The 17,761-nt window shown below is 38.4% G+C and overlaps 1 protein-coding gene across 1 annotated transcript in view; it reads right to left on the bottom strand.

Moving 5' to 3' along the window:
- Positions 1 to 4,973: 4,973 nt before the first annotated feature.
- LOC119812513 (retinal dehydrogenase 1) overlaps positions 4,974 to 17,761 on the bottom strand; it is a 38,940-nt gene continuing 26,152 nt past the window's right edge. The window contains exons 8-13 of the mRNA XM_038327241.2: positions 15,884 to 15,986; positions 14,683 to 14,867; positions 12,557 to 12,721; positions 10,197 to 10,354; positions 8,339 to 8,413; positions 4,974 to 5,557 (exon numbers count right to left, since the gene is read on the bottom strand). Coding sequence (XP_038183169.1) covers positions 5,485 to 5,557; positions 8,339 to 8,413; positions 10,197 to 10,354; positions 12,557 to 12,721; positions 14,683 to 14,867; positions 15,884 to 15,986 — 759 coding nt within the window. The 3' untranslated portion in view covers positions 4,974 to 5,484. The remainder of the gene's footprint in view (positions 5,558 to 8,338; positions 8,414 to 10,196; positions 10,355 to 12,556; positions 12,722 to 14,682; positions 14,868 to 15,883; positions 15,987 to 17,761) is intronic.

Below are 17,761 nucleotides of genomic sequence, written 5' to 3'. Positions count from 1 at the left end.
GAAGCAATGTTGCCTTAAGTCCACGTTCTGTTGGTTCAGAAGACTTTATCTAAACTCTGTAGTTAGGTTCCAAGCTCCTGACAATCAATAGTCTCTCTCATTTGCTGGATGGTGATTATATGAGGAAGACTTGAGTCTTAAAATAATGGCTATTGTGAAGGTTGAAACCATAATTCAGCAACAGTACGACTCCAAAGTTATAATGTCTTGTATGACATCACTTTGAAAAGATGGTAAAATTTCTCTATAGCTAAGAGACTTTTATCCATTTCATTTTAAGCAGTGTTCTCTCGGGTCTCCAGAAAGTTGGTGGTTGGGAGAATTTCTGGAAAGAAGTCCATGACTACAAAGACTGAACGACTGATTTCGATGTCAACGATGTTGAGAGACTGGAATTTTGCAAGTCTGCACACAAATTCTCTGAAAACATCTTTAGGCCCCTGGTAACCAATTTTGTCTTCCTCTGAACATGACCAAACCAAAGATCTTTGTAACTATGGGGTAAGTCCTTTGAAACATGAGAACTGATCTCCAGTGTCCACCAACCAAAGAGCTTAGCAGGTTTTCTGATAGCATCTGAGACCTATAATAGAGCTTTCCTCACTGTCTATAATCCACCTAATGATATAACCACCAATGTGTTTGAAGAGTGTACTGTTTTATGATTGTCTTTGTTCTATTACTATAAAAAGCTCATGCAATGGCTGTCTTATCGAGACAGATTATGTGGGGAGTCATGTTCCTGGGTAATGGCCCTTCATATTTAGACCAGAATGCCCTTTCTCTTTTGTTCGTTTGAGGTGAGAGTTGTTCTTCATCGTTAGTTTCCTGTGACTAAGGGGCAGAGTTCAAATGAGTATACTAAAGCAGGAAATGAGAGAGACTTCCTCTAAGGAATATAGCTGTGTCCACAGTGGTCCAAGGAGGAAAACACATGTTTTTCCTCTTAATGTAAGTATCCTTGTCTGGATTAGAGTAAATAATCAAACATTTAATTGACAAACCCTTTTAATTATCCATTTCCTTTGTCTTTTCTCAGGCAGTAATGCTGAATTTCATGTTTCTTAGCTTTCCTTCTGAGGCTAAGAGATTATCGACAATCTGACTGAACTAAGAATGCCGAACTATTTCCTTGTTGAGAATGAAGAGAAAAATAAAGCAAACCACGGAAGAAAAACACAGCATGGGATCACCCTTAATTTCTATCACCTACCTTTTTATAAAGGTTTGATGAGACAATTATGAAATACTGGTGAAGGCTGGGTATTAGGTACTAATACTGCCAGTGTTAAATGATTTCAGTGGGAGGTAATTTCACTGTGCTTTCGTGAAAGAACAACTGTATTTATAGGACTGGAGAAGTAACTTGGGCTGAATTTCTAATATCTACAAAATATTCCTATGGGGAAATAGGTCTCTGTGTAGAAAATGGGACCAATAGAGTCAAGGCTAGAAAATACCTAAGATTAGTAAGTGAATGGTGTAGGAGAGCTCTTTTCACTGCTCCTGCCGCTCTCCTACAAGCTTGAAATTCTTTAAAACTAAGCTAGAAACTAAGTTACTCACTTAAGCCATTTCTGCACCTTTTGATATTTTCCTAGCGCTAACAAATCTTTGAGTAAATAACTTTAAAAAAGCCAAACTAAAATCCTAACACGAGGTGAAATTGTTCACAGTGCATCCATCTCAGGAAATTATTGAACACTGAATGGGGTTGGATGTTCAGGGGCTCTGCTCTTGCCTTGCTGTAGATACTACATGAGGTGAGAAATTTGAGTTTCTTGTGGTTGGGAATTGTTTTCAACAACTATGATTGAGAACCATTTTCCCTTTGGGATAAACCAGAATTGAAGAACCAGTTCAGAAACCTGCTTTAGAACTGCTTTGGGGTGGGTAAATTTCAACAATGAAGTATTCAACACACTGAAAAATAGGCTACTGGGCTTTATAAGAATGAGATGAGGAATGATAAGCAGATACTATGGGAAGGGGACTCAATTGCTTAGCGAATGGGGATTTTTAGGTATTCATTTTTTTTTCTGAGTTACAGAAAAAAAAAAACAAGTAAGATTTCTATCTTAACTCAGTTCTGTTTTGTGTAAATATTAAGAAATAATCAAATCACCACCATTCACAAATTTCAATGAGGCTATTTCAAAAAGAGTTTCAGAAGAATATGTCTTTAAAAAAGAATGAAGGAGAAATGAAGATACAAAAGGTGAAAGAGAAAAATTTCTGTAAGAGGATGCTACGCCCACGGCTGTCACGCCTGTGTAGCGGAAAAATGCCGCTAAGGTGGAACGACGCTGAAGGGTTGGGGTCTGCGCTCCCAGGAGCTGAGCCCCAGGCGGTTCCCTGGCAATCAGCCACAGTCATGATTCCAGATCAGCAAACTCGCCTTCGCTGGCCCTGACGCCGTATTGAGCTTTCTGTTCTTTGTTCCTGTATTCTGTGTAGTTCTTTTATCTTGCCAGCAGATCAAGATGTTCTAGGACATTAACAACAATAACCAAACTACTGAGGACATATTGGATTCTGGCTCGCTTTCTGGGGAAAACTTATGGATACACTAGAACAGAAAGAGCTCATGATAGGAGAAGATGTGTAAATTATGAAGGAAAACGTATGGAGTGACATGAGTTACCATCTATGGAGAGGCTAGCCAGAATAAGAACCCCCTGGTGCATTTTAGATAGGCAGGCTATTCTTGACAATATGAAACCAGCCATTCATTATTGAAGCAACCCTTGGGAGTGAAATCCTAAAGAATGGTGTTTGGGTCACCATAGGAACAGATATGATTTAGGGCCATGAGAAAGCAGTTGGTTAATGGTGTGAGATGAGTTTCAAAGAAGAGCTCTGCCCACCTGGTCCTAACCACAGAACATACTGAAAACAATCAATTGCCTGTAATCATTCTTTTCATGAAAAGCTTTTTGTTTGCCAACTTCCTTCTGTAATCCCATAAAAGTGATGCTTGAATTTTAGTAAATTTGCAGCAGCATATTCAACCCTATTGAGTGTGTCTGTCTGTCATTTCCTTGCCGATTTCTGATTTCTCCTGGCCTTCACCCCTGTTCTCCCTCGGTCTGTGGTCTCCACGAGAGACGGTCCGCAGCAAGAGGAGACATTAGATAACCTGTATCTGAGGTTTGGTGCTCTCTTTCCCTGGATGGAACATTTTAATTTCTGCCAATTAGCTTGGTATAAGTGAAAATGAAAATCTCTTATTACATCAACATTGTAGATAACGAAGTCATATTTACAATAGCAAAGCTAAATTCTTCATAAAATTGCCCACACACAAATTAATAAGGAAAGGCTTTAAGAATTACTGCTGGTGTGGTTTTCATACAATTAATAAAACACAACGTTCAGACACTTCAGAGAAGCCAGTACAAAGCAGAGAGCTTTTTGTTTAATCCTGCAAAGTCTTATTTACACAAGGAAGGTTTGATTTTTCAAATATTGGAACCTGCTTCTGGCTTTTGTCTTGTTCTGTGCTCTGCCTTCTCTAGGATGTGTGAGACGTGTTCTGGCGAGGTGTGCTGCTGCAGTATTCACGCGACTGCCTGCTAACTAATGCAGGCACAACTCCAACTCATCTTGTGAAAATAGAGGATTTGTTCTGGGCTTAAGAAAATGAAAATTAGAAGAAAATTAAAGAAATGACATCCTCTCATCTGCAATTCTAACTTTTTTGTTTTCAATGATCAAACACCGCTCAGTTTTCCCAAGATTTCCATTTCTCCAGATTTCCAAGTGGCAGTAATTAATGTTGAAAATCTTACACTGTAATTTTAATGATGGCAAAACTAGTAAAGTTTATGTAAGTCTGGGGACCTCAAAATTGGAGTGGAAATTACTTTAGGTCTCTGGAGCCACTGAATTTAGTTGGTTCTCACACAACTATGTGAAGGTGGCTACCAAAGTGTCATAACGTCACTGTCAGGGTGACTGCTGCTTGACCATGATAAACTGTCTTATTTGTGATCAGAATCTGGAAAGTGATGGTCTAGAGATCTCTAACTTTTAAATTTTAAGTCGCCAAACTAAGAACATTTTAGAATACACACACCAAAGCACACAATACTCTTGATTTTATTTTAGCCCACCTTGCGTTCCACATGGGAGCACAGGCTAGAAGGATAAGGTCCTACTTTGAGGGCATACGTGGGACTACAAAGGAGGCATCATCTCAGAGGACCTTATGATCTCAGTGTGCTCCCTCTTCCAGCAGCAATGTTTCCCACAGCGCCTTCTAACAAGGCTGCCTGAATAAGCTTAGTGTTAAAGAAGGCAAGCAGAAAGGCAAGCTCATGACTAAAATAGATTTAGGAAAATATCATCATAAAACAAAGCTAAGCAGTTAGAGGACTTCTCTGAATCTGTACTCTAAGCTCAGTATAGAGTTGCAAACTGAAGAAGAGCACACGATAGAATGTTTCTGCTCTTTTTAATAACTGATAATACTAGAAAATGATATTTCTTTCCCTTTATGCCCTGAAAATTAGCTTGTTGTTAAGAGTCATTTCTAGTTGAATTCCTTCATGAAGTTATTCCCTGTTCCCTCAGAATTCATCTCTACCTTTTTGCACATTACTGAATGCAGGGTTTCAAAAGCCTCAGTTCCATTATGCACTCCCTTATTTTGCTATGCCAGGGTATTTTGTTTTGCCGGTGTATTGTGTTTGCTTTCCAGAAATAAACCACCTTGAGATGACAGTTCTTAAGTATTAGTGGGACGGCACATCTGCTCAGAATTTTAAGGCATTTGGAAATCAGTTACTAATCATGTTTGTCTCTACTATATGTCAACTATTTCAAGAATTCTTCTGAGAAGTAAATTTTTTGTTTATTTGTTCTTGTTTTGCGTTGCATGCTTTCACTCAATTTAATACTGCTTTTGACTGACCAGTAGAGTTTATTGCCATAGCCCAAACTTATACCAAAATAATTACAGACAAACAAAATCATGCAAGGGTGCCTTTATTAAGTTTTACATTCTAATTACAACTAGGAATTTCATTTGACAAGCAGGCATGACATTCTAGAAAACATTTCACCACACTTAGTGGGGATAACCACAGGGAACAGAGTAACTTACTCTGCGGTCATTATGTGTGTTGAGTAATTCAAGGGGTCACTGAAGGACAGAGTTTAAATCTCTACTGGTTCTCCTTACCAAGTAAATATCCTAAACAAGTATCTACACTGGAAAGCACCTGATCATGACAGAGTCACAGAGAGCGTGCACCTAAATCTATCCTATTCATATGGAACACGAATTAGGGTCACATATTAGAAGGCCAATGATTCTTTCAGATTAAGCTACAAGTTTTCTACGTGTGACATTAATACTGATGAATCGCTTATGTTTAAGAAATCAATAGAAGAAAGAGTTAAAGGAGAACACCACTCTACTGGTGACTATAGGAGATGTGGCCAATTGCTGAAGGATTTCTCTTCACTCTGCTGGCTTCTCTATGAGTTCTTCTGAGATATTTTCATTGCGACTGTCTTGAGCTCAGTGTATTCATAAATGCCATGCTCACCCCTAAGGAGGAAAGAAAATTGCATACATAAACATGATTGCGTATTACAGTGAACGTCAAATATAATCCCTGGTAATTTGGTACAAGGGTTTTCTTTTTCTTATCTGAGTAGGGACAAAGTAAAATATTTACTAACTACAGTATAGTACATATGGTTGTTAGCTTACCATAAGCTTGATGACCAAATATAAACTCCCCAGCGGAGAGCAGTATTTTAAATGTCTTTTCTTTTAAATAATTCAGAAATCTCCTTAGTTTTACAGAAAATATCCATTGCTTCCATTACTCTACTTGACCACATAAATAATTTTCCAAATCGTAATTCAACGTGGTCGGATTTTGTGAGATTACCAAGTAAGAGAGGTGTAGCTGCCGTTGCACTGTATGATCACTGAATATCAGTAGACGAAACTGCCAGCTACACCAAAGCCTGCACTCACCATCTGCATTGCTGCAGAAGGGCTGAGCAGGTAGAAAACCACCAAGATCTACTTTCATCCTGGGTTCTCTTCTGATGCTGTAGTTTTAACAGGATCTTTGATTCTTGGCAAAACAAGCACCCAGTCTTTCTACCTTTTAGCTGGATTGTATATCTTTTTAGAGAGAAAAGAAACTAGAGTGGCCTGAGTCAGGCTCTTGGGATTTCAGCAGAGGTTGACTTTCTCTATTAATCAATTTTACCTAATACACCCTGGAAACTTCTAAGCCAACCCCAAGTGAACAGCGGCTGAGACAAGTCAATATCTGTAGGTACCAAAGTAACATTTAATCAGGGTTTTGCCCCGGACCAATTTTGGAAATTTTGGTTTCATTCCACCTGGTGGATGATTTATCTAGGAGGATTGCGCTCAGCTATACTCTGAATTGTTTTGGTAAGAAGATAAATTGCATGCTGTTAGGACCATTCTCTACATTATAACACCTATGCACACACAGGTTTGTAGAGGAGAAGGATTTTGGTCCTTCTTACTCAGCGCTGCTCCTGAAGACTTCTCCTGTGTATATAGAGGATGTCTTATCCTGCCTAGAGTCACAATCTCCTTATATTAATGACTCTGAATAAAGTTTTGAAAATTCTTCTTGAAGGCTTCAATGAGAATGCCTTTTCACAGTAATTATAGGACTTCAATTCAACTCTCTAAATTCTATTAAAAGATAGTATTTTCATAAGTGTTTTATCTGGAAGAGGTAGATATTTTAGCCCATTATTTTGGCCAAATTGTTTTCCATTCTCTTTAGAGCTGCAATCTCACTTGGCACTCACTGGAGAATCATATGTGTAATATTGTTCATTTCGAAGCTGACACTATTAGGTTTGTGTACAGATACATTTTCCAACACAGAACACAGGAATAACTGCTTATGGTTCTTTTTAGCTCAGGACGTCTATGCCTTATGCCTTATGAGGTCTGTGCTTTCCAGGCCTTACGAGTTCTGGGCTTCTAAATCCTCACTGCCTACATCAGCTGGTCATTTTATCACATGCTGCTGATCGTCGTGCCCAGCTCTGGATGACGTCTTTGACTGCATTTCCACTAAACTTCTGCATGATCTCACGCTTCTCATCACAGCCCATGGGAGACGTGAAAAGGCTTTAGTATCAGTGCTCTCCCTTCTGTGCCAAAAATTAACTTTAACAATGACGTAGGGAAATTGCTTGAGTTGATAAATATAATCAAGTAAAATAAAAAGTAATTCCAGTTCTTGTTTTAAGCACGTTGTTTAAGAATGTCTCCTTGTTCTCATTTTTATTGATTGACTGAAAAAGAGAAATACCCTGTGAAGTACAGAGAGATTAAATATGGAACATTCCCAAGATAAAGTAAGTAAATGTGAAGTGAGTAGAATTACCAAGAGCTAGACTTTTGCCGTGCCACCTATCCCAGTGCCAGCAATGACCACAGAGTCAGAAAGCAAGTCATGGGCTTCCTGGATACCACTGAACGAATTAGGAACTGCATATCCTTAATTTTGGCTTTTTGGGGCCCTGTTTTTTTTATCTGATTTAATTGTTTTTCTTCCTTTTTTATTTTTCTTTTCTTTTTCTTTTCTTTTCTTTCTTTCTTTCTTTCTTTCTTTCTTTCTTTCTTTCTTTCTTTCTTTCTTTCTTTTTGAGACAAGATTTCACTATGTAATCCTGGAGAGCCTGGGACTCACTATATAATCCTGGATGACAACTTGAACTCACTATGTAAACCATTCTGGCTTTGAAATCACAGAGATCTGCCTGCATCTGTCTCCCAGATACTAAGTCTAATTCTTGAGAGTCATTAGTCAAAGTCACTTCTCTGGAGACATTTTTCAGCAAACTCCTTAACAAAAGCACCAGTTTTTAGGTAAATGTCACCAGAAGCATATTATTTTGGGATAAGACAACTTTAATGCATTTTAGTGCTATATTTAAAGACCTAGAATGTTCCCACATTTATTTAAATGCATTCCTAGATTACCGGTTTATTCTTTTACCTTCTAAAATTTTTTCCCTAATGGCCTATAGTCAATTATATCATAGACAATACTAGAAGCATTCAACAATTTAGTTATCACGGTGGATACTTAGCACAGTCCCTTATGAACAAAAAGACCTTAACAAAGTATACTCCTTCTGCGGTTCCTCTTCTGCACCTTGGTAGTACTTCCAAAATTTTAAATGATATTCTGTAGTAAGAAACTCTAAGGAAGAATTCAGGCATACTTCACTTAAAATGGTGAAAATGGATCAGTCTCCTTGGAGTGACAATCCTTATTACAAAAATATGCTTGTAATACAAGGTTTTACTTACAGTTCACGTCCATTTCCAGACATCTTGAATCCACCGAAGGGGCACTGGGCTGACAAGACCATGTAGCAGTTTACCCTGAAGCAAGGAAGAAAGGGATGTTACAAATAATGCTTAACTTACCCCATGATTACAAAGTTGGAATGGAAAGACTCAGGGGTCTCTTAAAAACTCTATTATTAAAAAAAAAAAGAACTCTATTATTCAGTATCGTATACCTATTGGGGGGAGGGGAAAAAGCAGTGTTATAATTTACAAGGCAGAAAGCAAACACATACATTACCTAGGAACAAATAAATGGTACCACTATTAGTGTCAATAATTATAAAAATAGATTCATCTGAATTACAGCAAAGGGAGGAGCCAATGTGCCAGGAAAAGAAGTGTGCAGTTCCAGGTTGTCATGAGATGCCCAACTTGAGTGCTGAGAGCTGAGTTTGGATCATCGGCAAGAGCAGAAACTTCTCCTCATTGGTGAGTCAACTCTCTAGCTCCACTTCCCTATTTCTGTAAAATTTGTCTATCTATCTATCTGTCTGTCTGTCTGTCTGTCTGTCTGTCTGTCTGTCTGCCTGCCTGCCTGCCTGCCTGCCTGCCTGTCTGTTTATTATTTAGAGTGTCTGTTTGTGTGCCTGATTTAAGAGGACTTATTCGAGGGTGCAATGGCCTGGCTCTCACTATGCTAATCGTTGCAAGGTCTCCATGAGTTCCTTAACCTCAGCAAGTTCCTGCTTTTACCACAGATATGGTTAATAAATAACAGCTTTTAGGTAGCTTAAATGATGAAATAAGAAATAGATTGCAATTTTGAGTTATTAGTGACTAACTGGTGACTTTCTTTGATGGAAGGAAAGATTTTTCAAGCAGGAAGGAGGGTAAAGAATTGCTTAGTTGTGTTTTTAAGATGCATTTTGATGCCTGATTTTCCTTAACTGGATTAGGTGAGAGAAGGGAAATAAACCTGCACTATTGCTAGGACTGAGGGAAGGAATCTTGATGAGAAAAAGGAAACAGTCCAGGGTACAGAGCTGGCTGGGCAAAGCAGCAGTTTGAGAGGCACAGCTGAGAATCATTTAAGTTAAACTATAAAAACCGAAGACAGATGGTCAAAAGTGAGAAAAAATTGCTTCACAAATTTATTATGTTCCTCTAAAAATGACATAAAAATTATAGAATAAGAATTTACTATACAAAAAATACCCTAATATACAAGCTGAGCACCACCTTGCCTAGGATGCAAACCCAGGATCCAACTTACTCATGACCCTGAAGCAAGAACATGATAAGTTCAAAGCTAATCTGAACCAAAGAGTGAGTTCAAGGACAGACTCAGCAACTCACAACTCAAATTGTTCAAGTCTAACTAACTAACTAACTATATATAATTTATATATATATATATATATATAATTTATATATAATATATATACATATATATATATTAAAACTGGAGACAGTTCTGAGGGCTAGAGCACTTGCATAGATCTACAGGGCACAAGGTCTAGTATTCATTGTGGAATATAATAAAGACAACATCAGCAACAGTAATAACTTTCCACATACATAAGGCACCAGAACATTATCCTAACTTAGTTAAACTTGAACACAACAATTTTTACCTCCGCTGCTCAAAATAGTACTCCATACCTTGAAATTATGTAGTAATTTTGACAATGTACAAAGTAACATGCATAAAATGTTTTAGAGAGGTAACTTGAAAAAGTTGGATAAAGTTAATTTGGCTTAAAAAATAAGACAATTACTTTTCTAGTTGGTTTGATAATTTCAGTCTGAAGGAGGCCAACGCAGCTGCACATGTGGCTGATACAGGAAGGGCACAGCTTACTTCAGATGCACTTACCACACTACCCCGGCCTGCAGAGCAGAAGACACAGTGACGGCCTTATCCAGGTCTTTTGTGAAGACTCCAGCTGCCAGGCCATAGGAAGTATTGTTCGCTCTCTTGATCACATCATCTATAGATTTAAACTTCATGATTTGCTGCACTGGTCCAAATATCTACACACAAATAACACAAAAATAGATTAACAGTATATACAGTACATGTGCTTTAAATACACTACATATGCTTCCCTAGAAGCCATTCTCCATGGGCTAAGGTCTCTCACTTTAGACCTGTGTATAAGGATCAAAACAGACGACCATGGTCAGTGAACATGGAGACATGTGATCATGGGTGATTGTCTCTGTGGAGCACACACCAATCATCATGCAGCATTGATTCTTACATGCTGTGACAGAGTGGCCCAAAATGTAAGGACCAAACAGCACACACCAATCATCATGCAGCATTGATTCTTACATGCTGTGACAGAGTGGCCCAAAATGTAAGGACCAAACAGCAAATCACTAAGTGTATCATTTCTTTGGATACATCTAAGCCTAGTTTTCTTCGTTGCTCAAGTTACTGTACAAGACAGCATGATCAAGAAAGCAGTCCTGTGCTCTAAGAGTAACAAATAGATAATGATTGAGAACAATGTTTATGCTTTGAACACCAGTGTGTCATTGATTTAAATATCATCCATTTGATTATGTTTATATCATTCCATGATTATAAATACTGTGCAATATAACACAGATTTTTATTCCTCAGTGTCACACTGAAAGCTATGCACCAGAACTGAACAAAATGACTCCTTAGTCGTAGCCTAACTCTGGAACTAATCTACACTAAAGCCAGAGGTCCCTAGCAGTGGCCACCCTCACACTTGATTATTCTAGTGTGAGCCAGTCTTTCACTTTTGCTGGAATCTAGTTAATAAATCCCACACACAACTCAGTCTATATCTCACCGCACAGGTAAGAAGAAACAACTGTGTTTTCTCAGTGCTATTAAGCTTTTGTACTTTGAAAAGTTATAAATAAAACTTAAATAAAAAAGAGAGCTCTTGGATTGTTAGTATACTCTCCTGGGAAATATGAGCATGGTGGGCAAAAACTCAGGTGTCAAAAGGTTTTCTGGTTCTGAGCCTATTGGAGTGTCATGGAGGAGTTAGTGGCACCTCCCTGAAGGCTGGGGCAGACCCTGGGGTTCTAAACTCTCTCATGACCCTGTAACTGGGAAGCAAAATGGTGTGACTACTGGAAAGGGAAAACAACTGGAGCAAGGCTATGGTAGATTTGCTGCAAGTTGTAGCAACTTAACTGACACAATCTAGGCTTTGGTCTCCTATTTCGAAGCAGCAGATGAGCTATTCTAGTGAGCGCATTATAGGAGGTCAGTAAATGCTTCTTGAATGAAGATTACTTTCTGCTTTACTGTCCTTCTCATCCATGTTAACCAAGGTCTACAAGAACAATAGCTCTAATCACAGAGAATGGCCAGTAAGTGCAGACATGCAAATGCAGTTAGGACTGAAATGACGCACACTATCTAAGTGTATTGTATACGCCACATACGATGTTTTTATTCTGTTCTTTATATTTATTTCGGGCACAGCTAAATAGTCCCCCATTCTCCTTATTTGCTGACATTGTGTAGGTAATGATAATAGCCTCTCAGATCCCCTGCCGTAACAGGGACATATATTTAAATTATGATTGCCTTTGAGTCACTGTATCTTCTTCTTGTAGAGTAGTACATGTCATTGTCATTGTCCAAGACAAATGCTAATATCTCTGCATATATTAAAAATCCTCAGACTCATGATGTATATTAGCTACCATGTTAATCACAAACTAGCTCCTCTTAATTATTCATTGAATACCTGGGTACCATCAGATTGCACCCCTCCGGACTCATTTTCAATTCCCATACAAAGTCAGTCCACTCTGTCTCTGAAAGTTTGACTTTTTATTTTCATTTACTTATGTACTTATTTGTTTGTTTATTTATCTGTTGTTTTGCATAACTGAGATCATCCAGAGTATGTTGTTCAGTGCCTGGCATATGTAATGCAATGGTGTGCACATTTGTTTCTGTTTTGACAAATGACAGGTCCATTTCCCATTCCTGTAAGACTCTGAATGAGGCACCTAGAGAAGCTGCTGTGGACTTTGTTCTGTGTGTGACATAAACTATTTGTAGACCATTGGCTTCCTCACTGATCATTCTTGATCTCAAATTACTTAAGGGTTTACCATCAAGCACTTCAGGGGAACACTATTCAAGGAGCTGTGGGTTTTAGAGGGACACGGGTTAAATACAGAAGAACATGACAGGCTCAGAAACGGAATCATGTAGAGTAGCACCATTACCTCCTCTTTGGCGATACGCATCTCATCCGAAACATTGGTGAACACTGTGGGCTGAACAAAGAAGCCTTTGTTCCCCCAGCGTCCACCACCACACTCCAGTTTGGCTCCTTCTTTCTTCCCACTCTCAATGAGATCAAGTATTTTATCATGTTGTTCCTTGTCAATCTAGTTGAAAGAAATCATAGGGAGAAGGAAAGTAAATGAAAGCCATTGTATCAGTGGTCCTCAATATGTGAGTGGCAACCATTGGAAAACACGTACTTTTGATAGTCTTAGGAACCCCCAGCCACAAATTTATTTTTCTGGTTACTTCATAACTGCAGTTTTGCTACTGAATGATGACGCACTTCCTAAGACCACAAGAAATATGTGTTTTCCGATTGTCACGACCCACAGGTAGAGAATCGCTGCATTCAACAACTCTAACATCCAGGATACCCTCAAGTCAGTTCAGCAGAGGTTCAGCTCATTCTGCCTATCCTCAGGTGTGTTTTCCCTGTGAAGTTTTTGGGGAGAAAATGTAAGGGTTTGTAAATTTAGTACATTTACTAAGCACAGCGACTGGCAAGGTGGAAATACACGGACCTTTCACACATCTGTCATGTATATTCGCCTTGGAAGAAATGTGATAATGATTTAACACATACACCTGAAAACTTAGTCCTTACTGAGATAAAGAAGGGACGGGAAAAGGAGGACTTTGATCTGGGTCCAGTGAGTATGTCACATTAGAAGCAGGTGTTTTTGACTATGGGAGACCTTTATTTTTCAGAGAGGGAATTGTAGTAAGGAGAGTGGCTACTTGTTGGTTCCCGGATGCTTAATCCCAAAATATTCACACAGAAACTATATTATTTAGAACACTGCTTGTTCACTTACTAAAACATATTGCTAGCTAGCTCTTATATCTAGAACTAACCCATCTCCATTATTTTATATTTTACCATGAGGCTCGTGGCCTACTGGCAAGGTTTCGGTGTGTATCTCTGGCAGGGTTATATGGCTTCTTTTTTTTTTTTGTTGTTGTTTTTCGAGACAGGGTTTCCCTGTAGTTTCTAGAGCCTGTCCTGGAACTAGCTCTTGTAGACCAGGCTGGCCTCCAACTCAGAGATCCGCCTGCCTCTGCCACCCCGAGTGCTTGGATTAAAGGCGTGTGCCACCACCGCCCAGCGAAGATGCCCTTTCTTAAAAGCAGACAGTTCACTGGATCTTGGACACAGAATCATTACCTAGAAAAGCTTGTCAGATGTGCTTTCTAACTACACTTAAACTCAGTCTCTACACTTTGTTAGAGTAAATGCTAGCTGCTATTAGCCCTTAATTAAGAAAATTTGGCATGGTATAATGTCAACTTGTTTCTCCAAAATCTTCAGTGAGCAATATTCCAAAGAACATTCCTCAAAGATCATCTCATCATTTGTGTTCTGTTGTGAAATCCTTAAGGGTTGCTTTAAAAGCCAAGACACTGATATTGCTACATACTGGGCAATAAAGCTAAGTTGTGGTGTTATGTAGATACGTCTAACTGAAGTATTCTAAAATTGGAGGGAACTGTAATAGGAATCAAAAAGCATACAGATTGAAAAATGCAAGAAGCTGATAGTATTGGCAAATTTTCCTCTTCTTGTGTGTTATGTGTATGTGGTGTGCACTCACTGGCAAGCACAGCAGTATAAGCTATCTCTCTGAACTCAGAACTTATGAGTTTGACTGTTCTAGTTAGTCACTTTGCCTTGGAAAATTCCTGCCTTATTTCCTGAACTTTAGGGCTAAATGTCAACCACCACATACATTCAGTTTTTATCTGGGTGCTGGATTCAAACTCTGAACTAATGCTTGCATGGCAAGTGCTTTATCCACTGGGATATCTTCTCAGATCTTTACATGTTTAATTCCCAGCATTATTCCTAAACTGTTTCTACATATGTAAAAGGTTTTCGCCAACACAAAATTAAAAAGATTTCTTTACTATTGGGAATTAGCCTTTTTAACATAATAAGGTCAGAATTATAATGTCCACTAGCAAAGCATATTGCTAAAAGGTAAAGTCAATGTTATCAAAATGAGTTCTAGTAGTTCTTTACACTTGTATTGAAAATGGTTGTCTTTTTTCATTGTATACTTACCTGAGGGCCTTGATTTATTCCTGCAGTCAGAGGATTTCCAAGAACATATTTCTTAGCTCGCTCAACACTCCTTTTCACAAACTCATCATAAACTGACTCCTCAACAAAAATTCTAGATGCTGCAACACAACATTGGCCTTGATGGTAGAACACACCATGGTGTGCAAACTCAACAGCCATGTTCACTGCAAAGGAAACGTTTACATTAAAGCAGAAATGTTTTCTAAAGCATACACATGTGTATATGTGCACATACACTCACGCTGAAGAGATGGCTGAGTGATGAAATGCACTTGGGGCTCTGCTGGTGTACTGGAATTGAGTTCCCAGTGCCCATGAGAGATGGGTCACAATCTCCTATTGCTACTTCCTCAGAACCTCTGAAGCAACATGTGAGCCCATAGTTACTGCTTCAGTTGTAGTGAGGACATTTTAGAGAATGCTAAACTGGGGACCTTGCCATGTGCTGTGCAGTAACTAGAAAATAAGTTCTAAAATCTCCAGTGAGGATCACAACAGTTACAACAGCAAACTTCATGAACTATTTGTGCTTATAGTCTCATTGTAATTATGTAACTATTAAAGAAATGCTAGACCATTAATTTTAGTGAAATTACTTTTAAATGAGTAGCCTGAGGATTTCATTTGTTAGTAAAAATCAGAATGGTTTGGAATTTTATGGATAGGTTCACATACAAATGATAAACTCAATGTATGTCAACTTCACTAACATTAATTGGAAAAAAGAAGAAATTATTTAAACAGAATATTATTTAACTCTATTATTCTTTATTCTTCTTCTAAAAGATCCTGAGTGAAGGCAGACAGAAATTATGAAATTTCTGGCACCAAAACTCCTTTCAGCTCCAATCGGCTCAAGTATCTCATGTCCTCTGCACAATTAAAGATACGATGATACAGTATTATCAAAACCACATCAAGATTCTAGATGCAGCACATTTATACTACCTCAGATTGACACTGGGAAGGAGAAAGCTATTCCAACACAGGACAGAATCTTATCTTTGTGTAATTTATCTAATATATGGAACAATTCAAAGGCTTTGCAGAATGATCACAGACTCGAGACTTAATTCCTTACACCTTGAAGCAAAGTCACCTGCGAGACTCCAGGTGATGCGTGACATCATCAGGCATCAGGAGGAAGAAGGTGAGATGCTAACAAGGGACTTGTACTCACAGTCAGCATCTGCAAACACAATGCAAGGACTCTTGCCCCCCAGCTCCAGGGTGACCCTCTTCAGATTGCTTTTCCCTGCAGCTTCTTTGATCAATTTGCCAACCTGAAATCAAACATCAAAAAATCAAGCACACTTTGTTCTTCTTTAGATAGGTTCATTTAATACTTTCAATTTATAAGACATTGACACCACCATGTGATTTCATTTGGAGGAAGCATGAAATGGCATTGTTCAGGACCTGGCACCATCAGGGGTGAGAGCCTCCACCATCAAGTCTGCAAATACGAGGCAAATCAGAAAATGCTCGTGGACAAGAGCGCAGACACTATAATTGCGAGAGCTGCCTTTCATATGCGGGCAGATAAACTTATTCTTCATTTTCATCATAACTTTCTTTCTGTGTTTGATCAGAAATACCCCAAACACATCACATATTGACTTCTTGTCCCTCTGGTGACATATAAAGAACTCAGTTCCTCCTTAGTTTGGATTCATCTCTTAGAGATTCTCTTTGAGCCCTTCTCTGATGGCTCTAGATGGGCATAATTCTTATTTCCTACTCTCCCAAAGGAACACATGAAAATACACTTGGAACACACCAAATGGTATCATACCTATCTGCAAAAAAATTTCCCACCAGACTGCCATTTTCTATGTTCCTGTGTGCTTCTCACAGAATGCTCACTGTTTATGGATCTCCCTTTCACTCTGGTCTGTGCTTGTTTCTCCCACACATGTGCTGACTGCACAATCAATACTAAAAGCCTGGTGCTGAGCTCTGTGTTCCTCCCGCCCTTATCTGTAATCCTCCCATTCTTTGTTCTTCCTTAATTCTAGTTCCTTCATCTAAAAGATGACATTAATTTTATTTTATTTATTTTATTTTTTTAGATCCGTTTGACTGAAAGCTATTTTCTAAACAATAGTTTTTCTTTTCCATCCCTAACTCCAGCTTTTATAATGACTTGGATTTCATTATGTACACCACAATCACATTCTAATGAAAAAATTCGTCGCCCTGCCTTCTAGAGGTTTCCATTATATTTTGTTTCTTCCGTCCTCTGTGTTTCTTGTGCTATTCCACAGATTGAATAACTATTTCTGTCGTATCAGAGTGTTGAGACCACTTCTATGTCGATACTGCATTGCAGTTATGCATTACAGAACAGATATTCATTCTATTAAGATTTTCATATTATTACCAATTTTATAAGCTTAAATTTATTTCCTGAAATTAGATGAACAAAAATAAACAGAAGTTAGTCATGGCCTGGGGAAGCCCTACCTGAAATTTGCCTTCCCTACTTCTCTCTCACGCTTCTGCCTTCCTTCCTTTTTGTCCTTTTTTTTATTGCTGACAAGTGTATCCCTGTATAGCTCAGTCTGACTTCAAACTTGTGATCCTCCTACTTCACTTCCCAGGTGTGGGTAGTGGTGTGTGCCACCATGCAGAATCTCTGTGACTGTTTTCATTTAAGAAGTTACTGTTTTCTATATAACAAATTTTACCTTTCTGGAGTTACCTAATCACTTTAGTAGAAAAGTTCTCCTAACACAGCTAATGTTTGTTGTGGTTAATGGAGTAAGACCAGAAGAAAATTTCTAAAGCTACACATGCCAAAGAATGAATAGGAAAGCTGGTTAGAAATATGAGGGTGGAATAAATATTTTATATATGTTGCAGTTTCAGGTGGACAATTTGAAGCTTGCTTGAATTTTCTCAGAAAAACAGCAAGTAATTTTTATTCCATTATTTTATCCCCTTACTTTGAAACAGTAAAATTTTATTTTCCCAAAGAGGACATTGAGAATTGTGAAAACCCAAACTGCTCATCCTCTTGTGGTATCCCGTGTGAAGCAGAGGTGAGCTGTGTGTC

The sequence above is a fragment of the Arvicola amphibius genome, chromosome 1 (genome assembly GCF_903992535.2).
Source record: "Arvicola amphibius chromosome 1, mArvAmp1.2, whole genome shotgun sequence".
NCBI classification, from domain to species: Eukaryota; Metazoa; Chordata; class Mammalia; order Rodentia; family Cricetidae; genus Arvicola; species Arvicola amphibius.
Note: the sequence above shows the minus strand (reverse complement) of the source record. Positions and strands in the feature narration are given on the sequence as shown.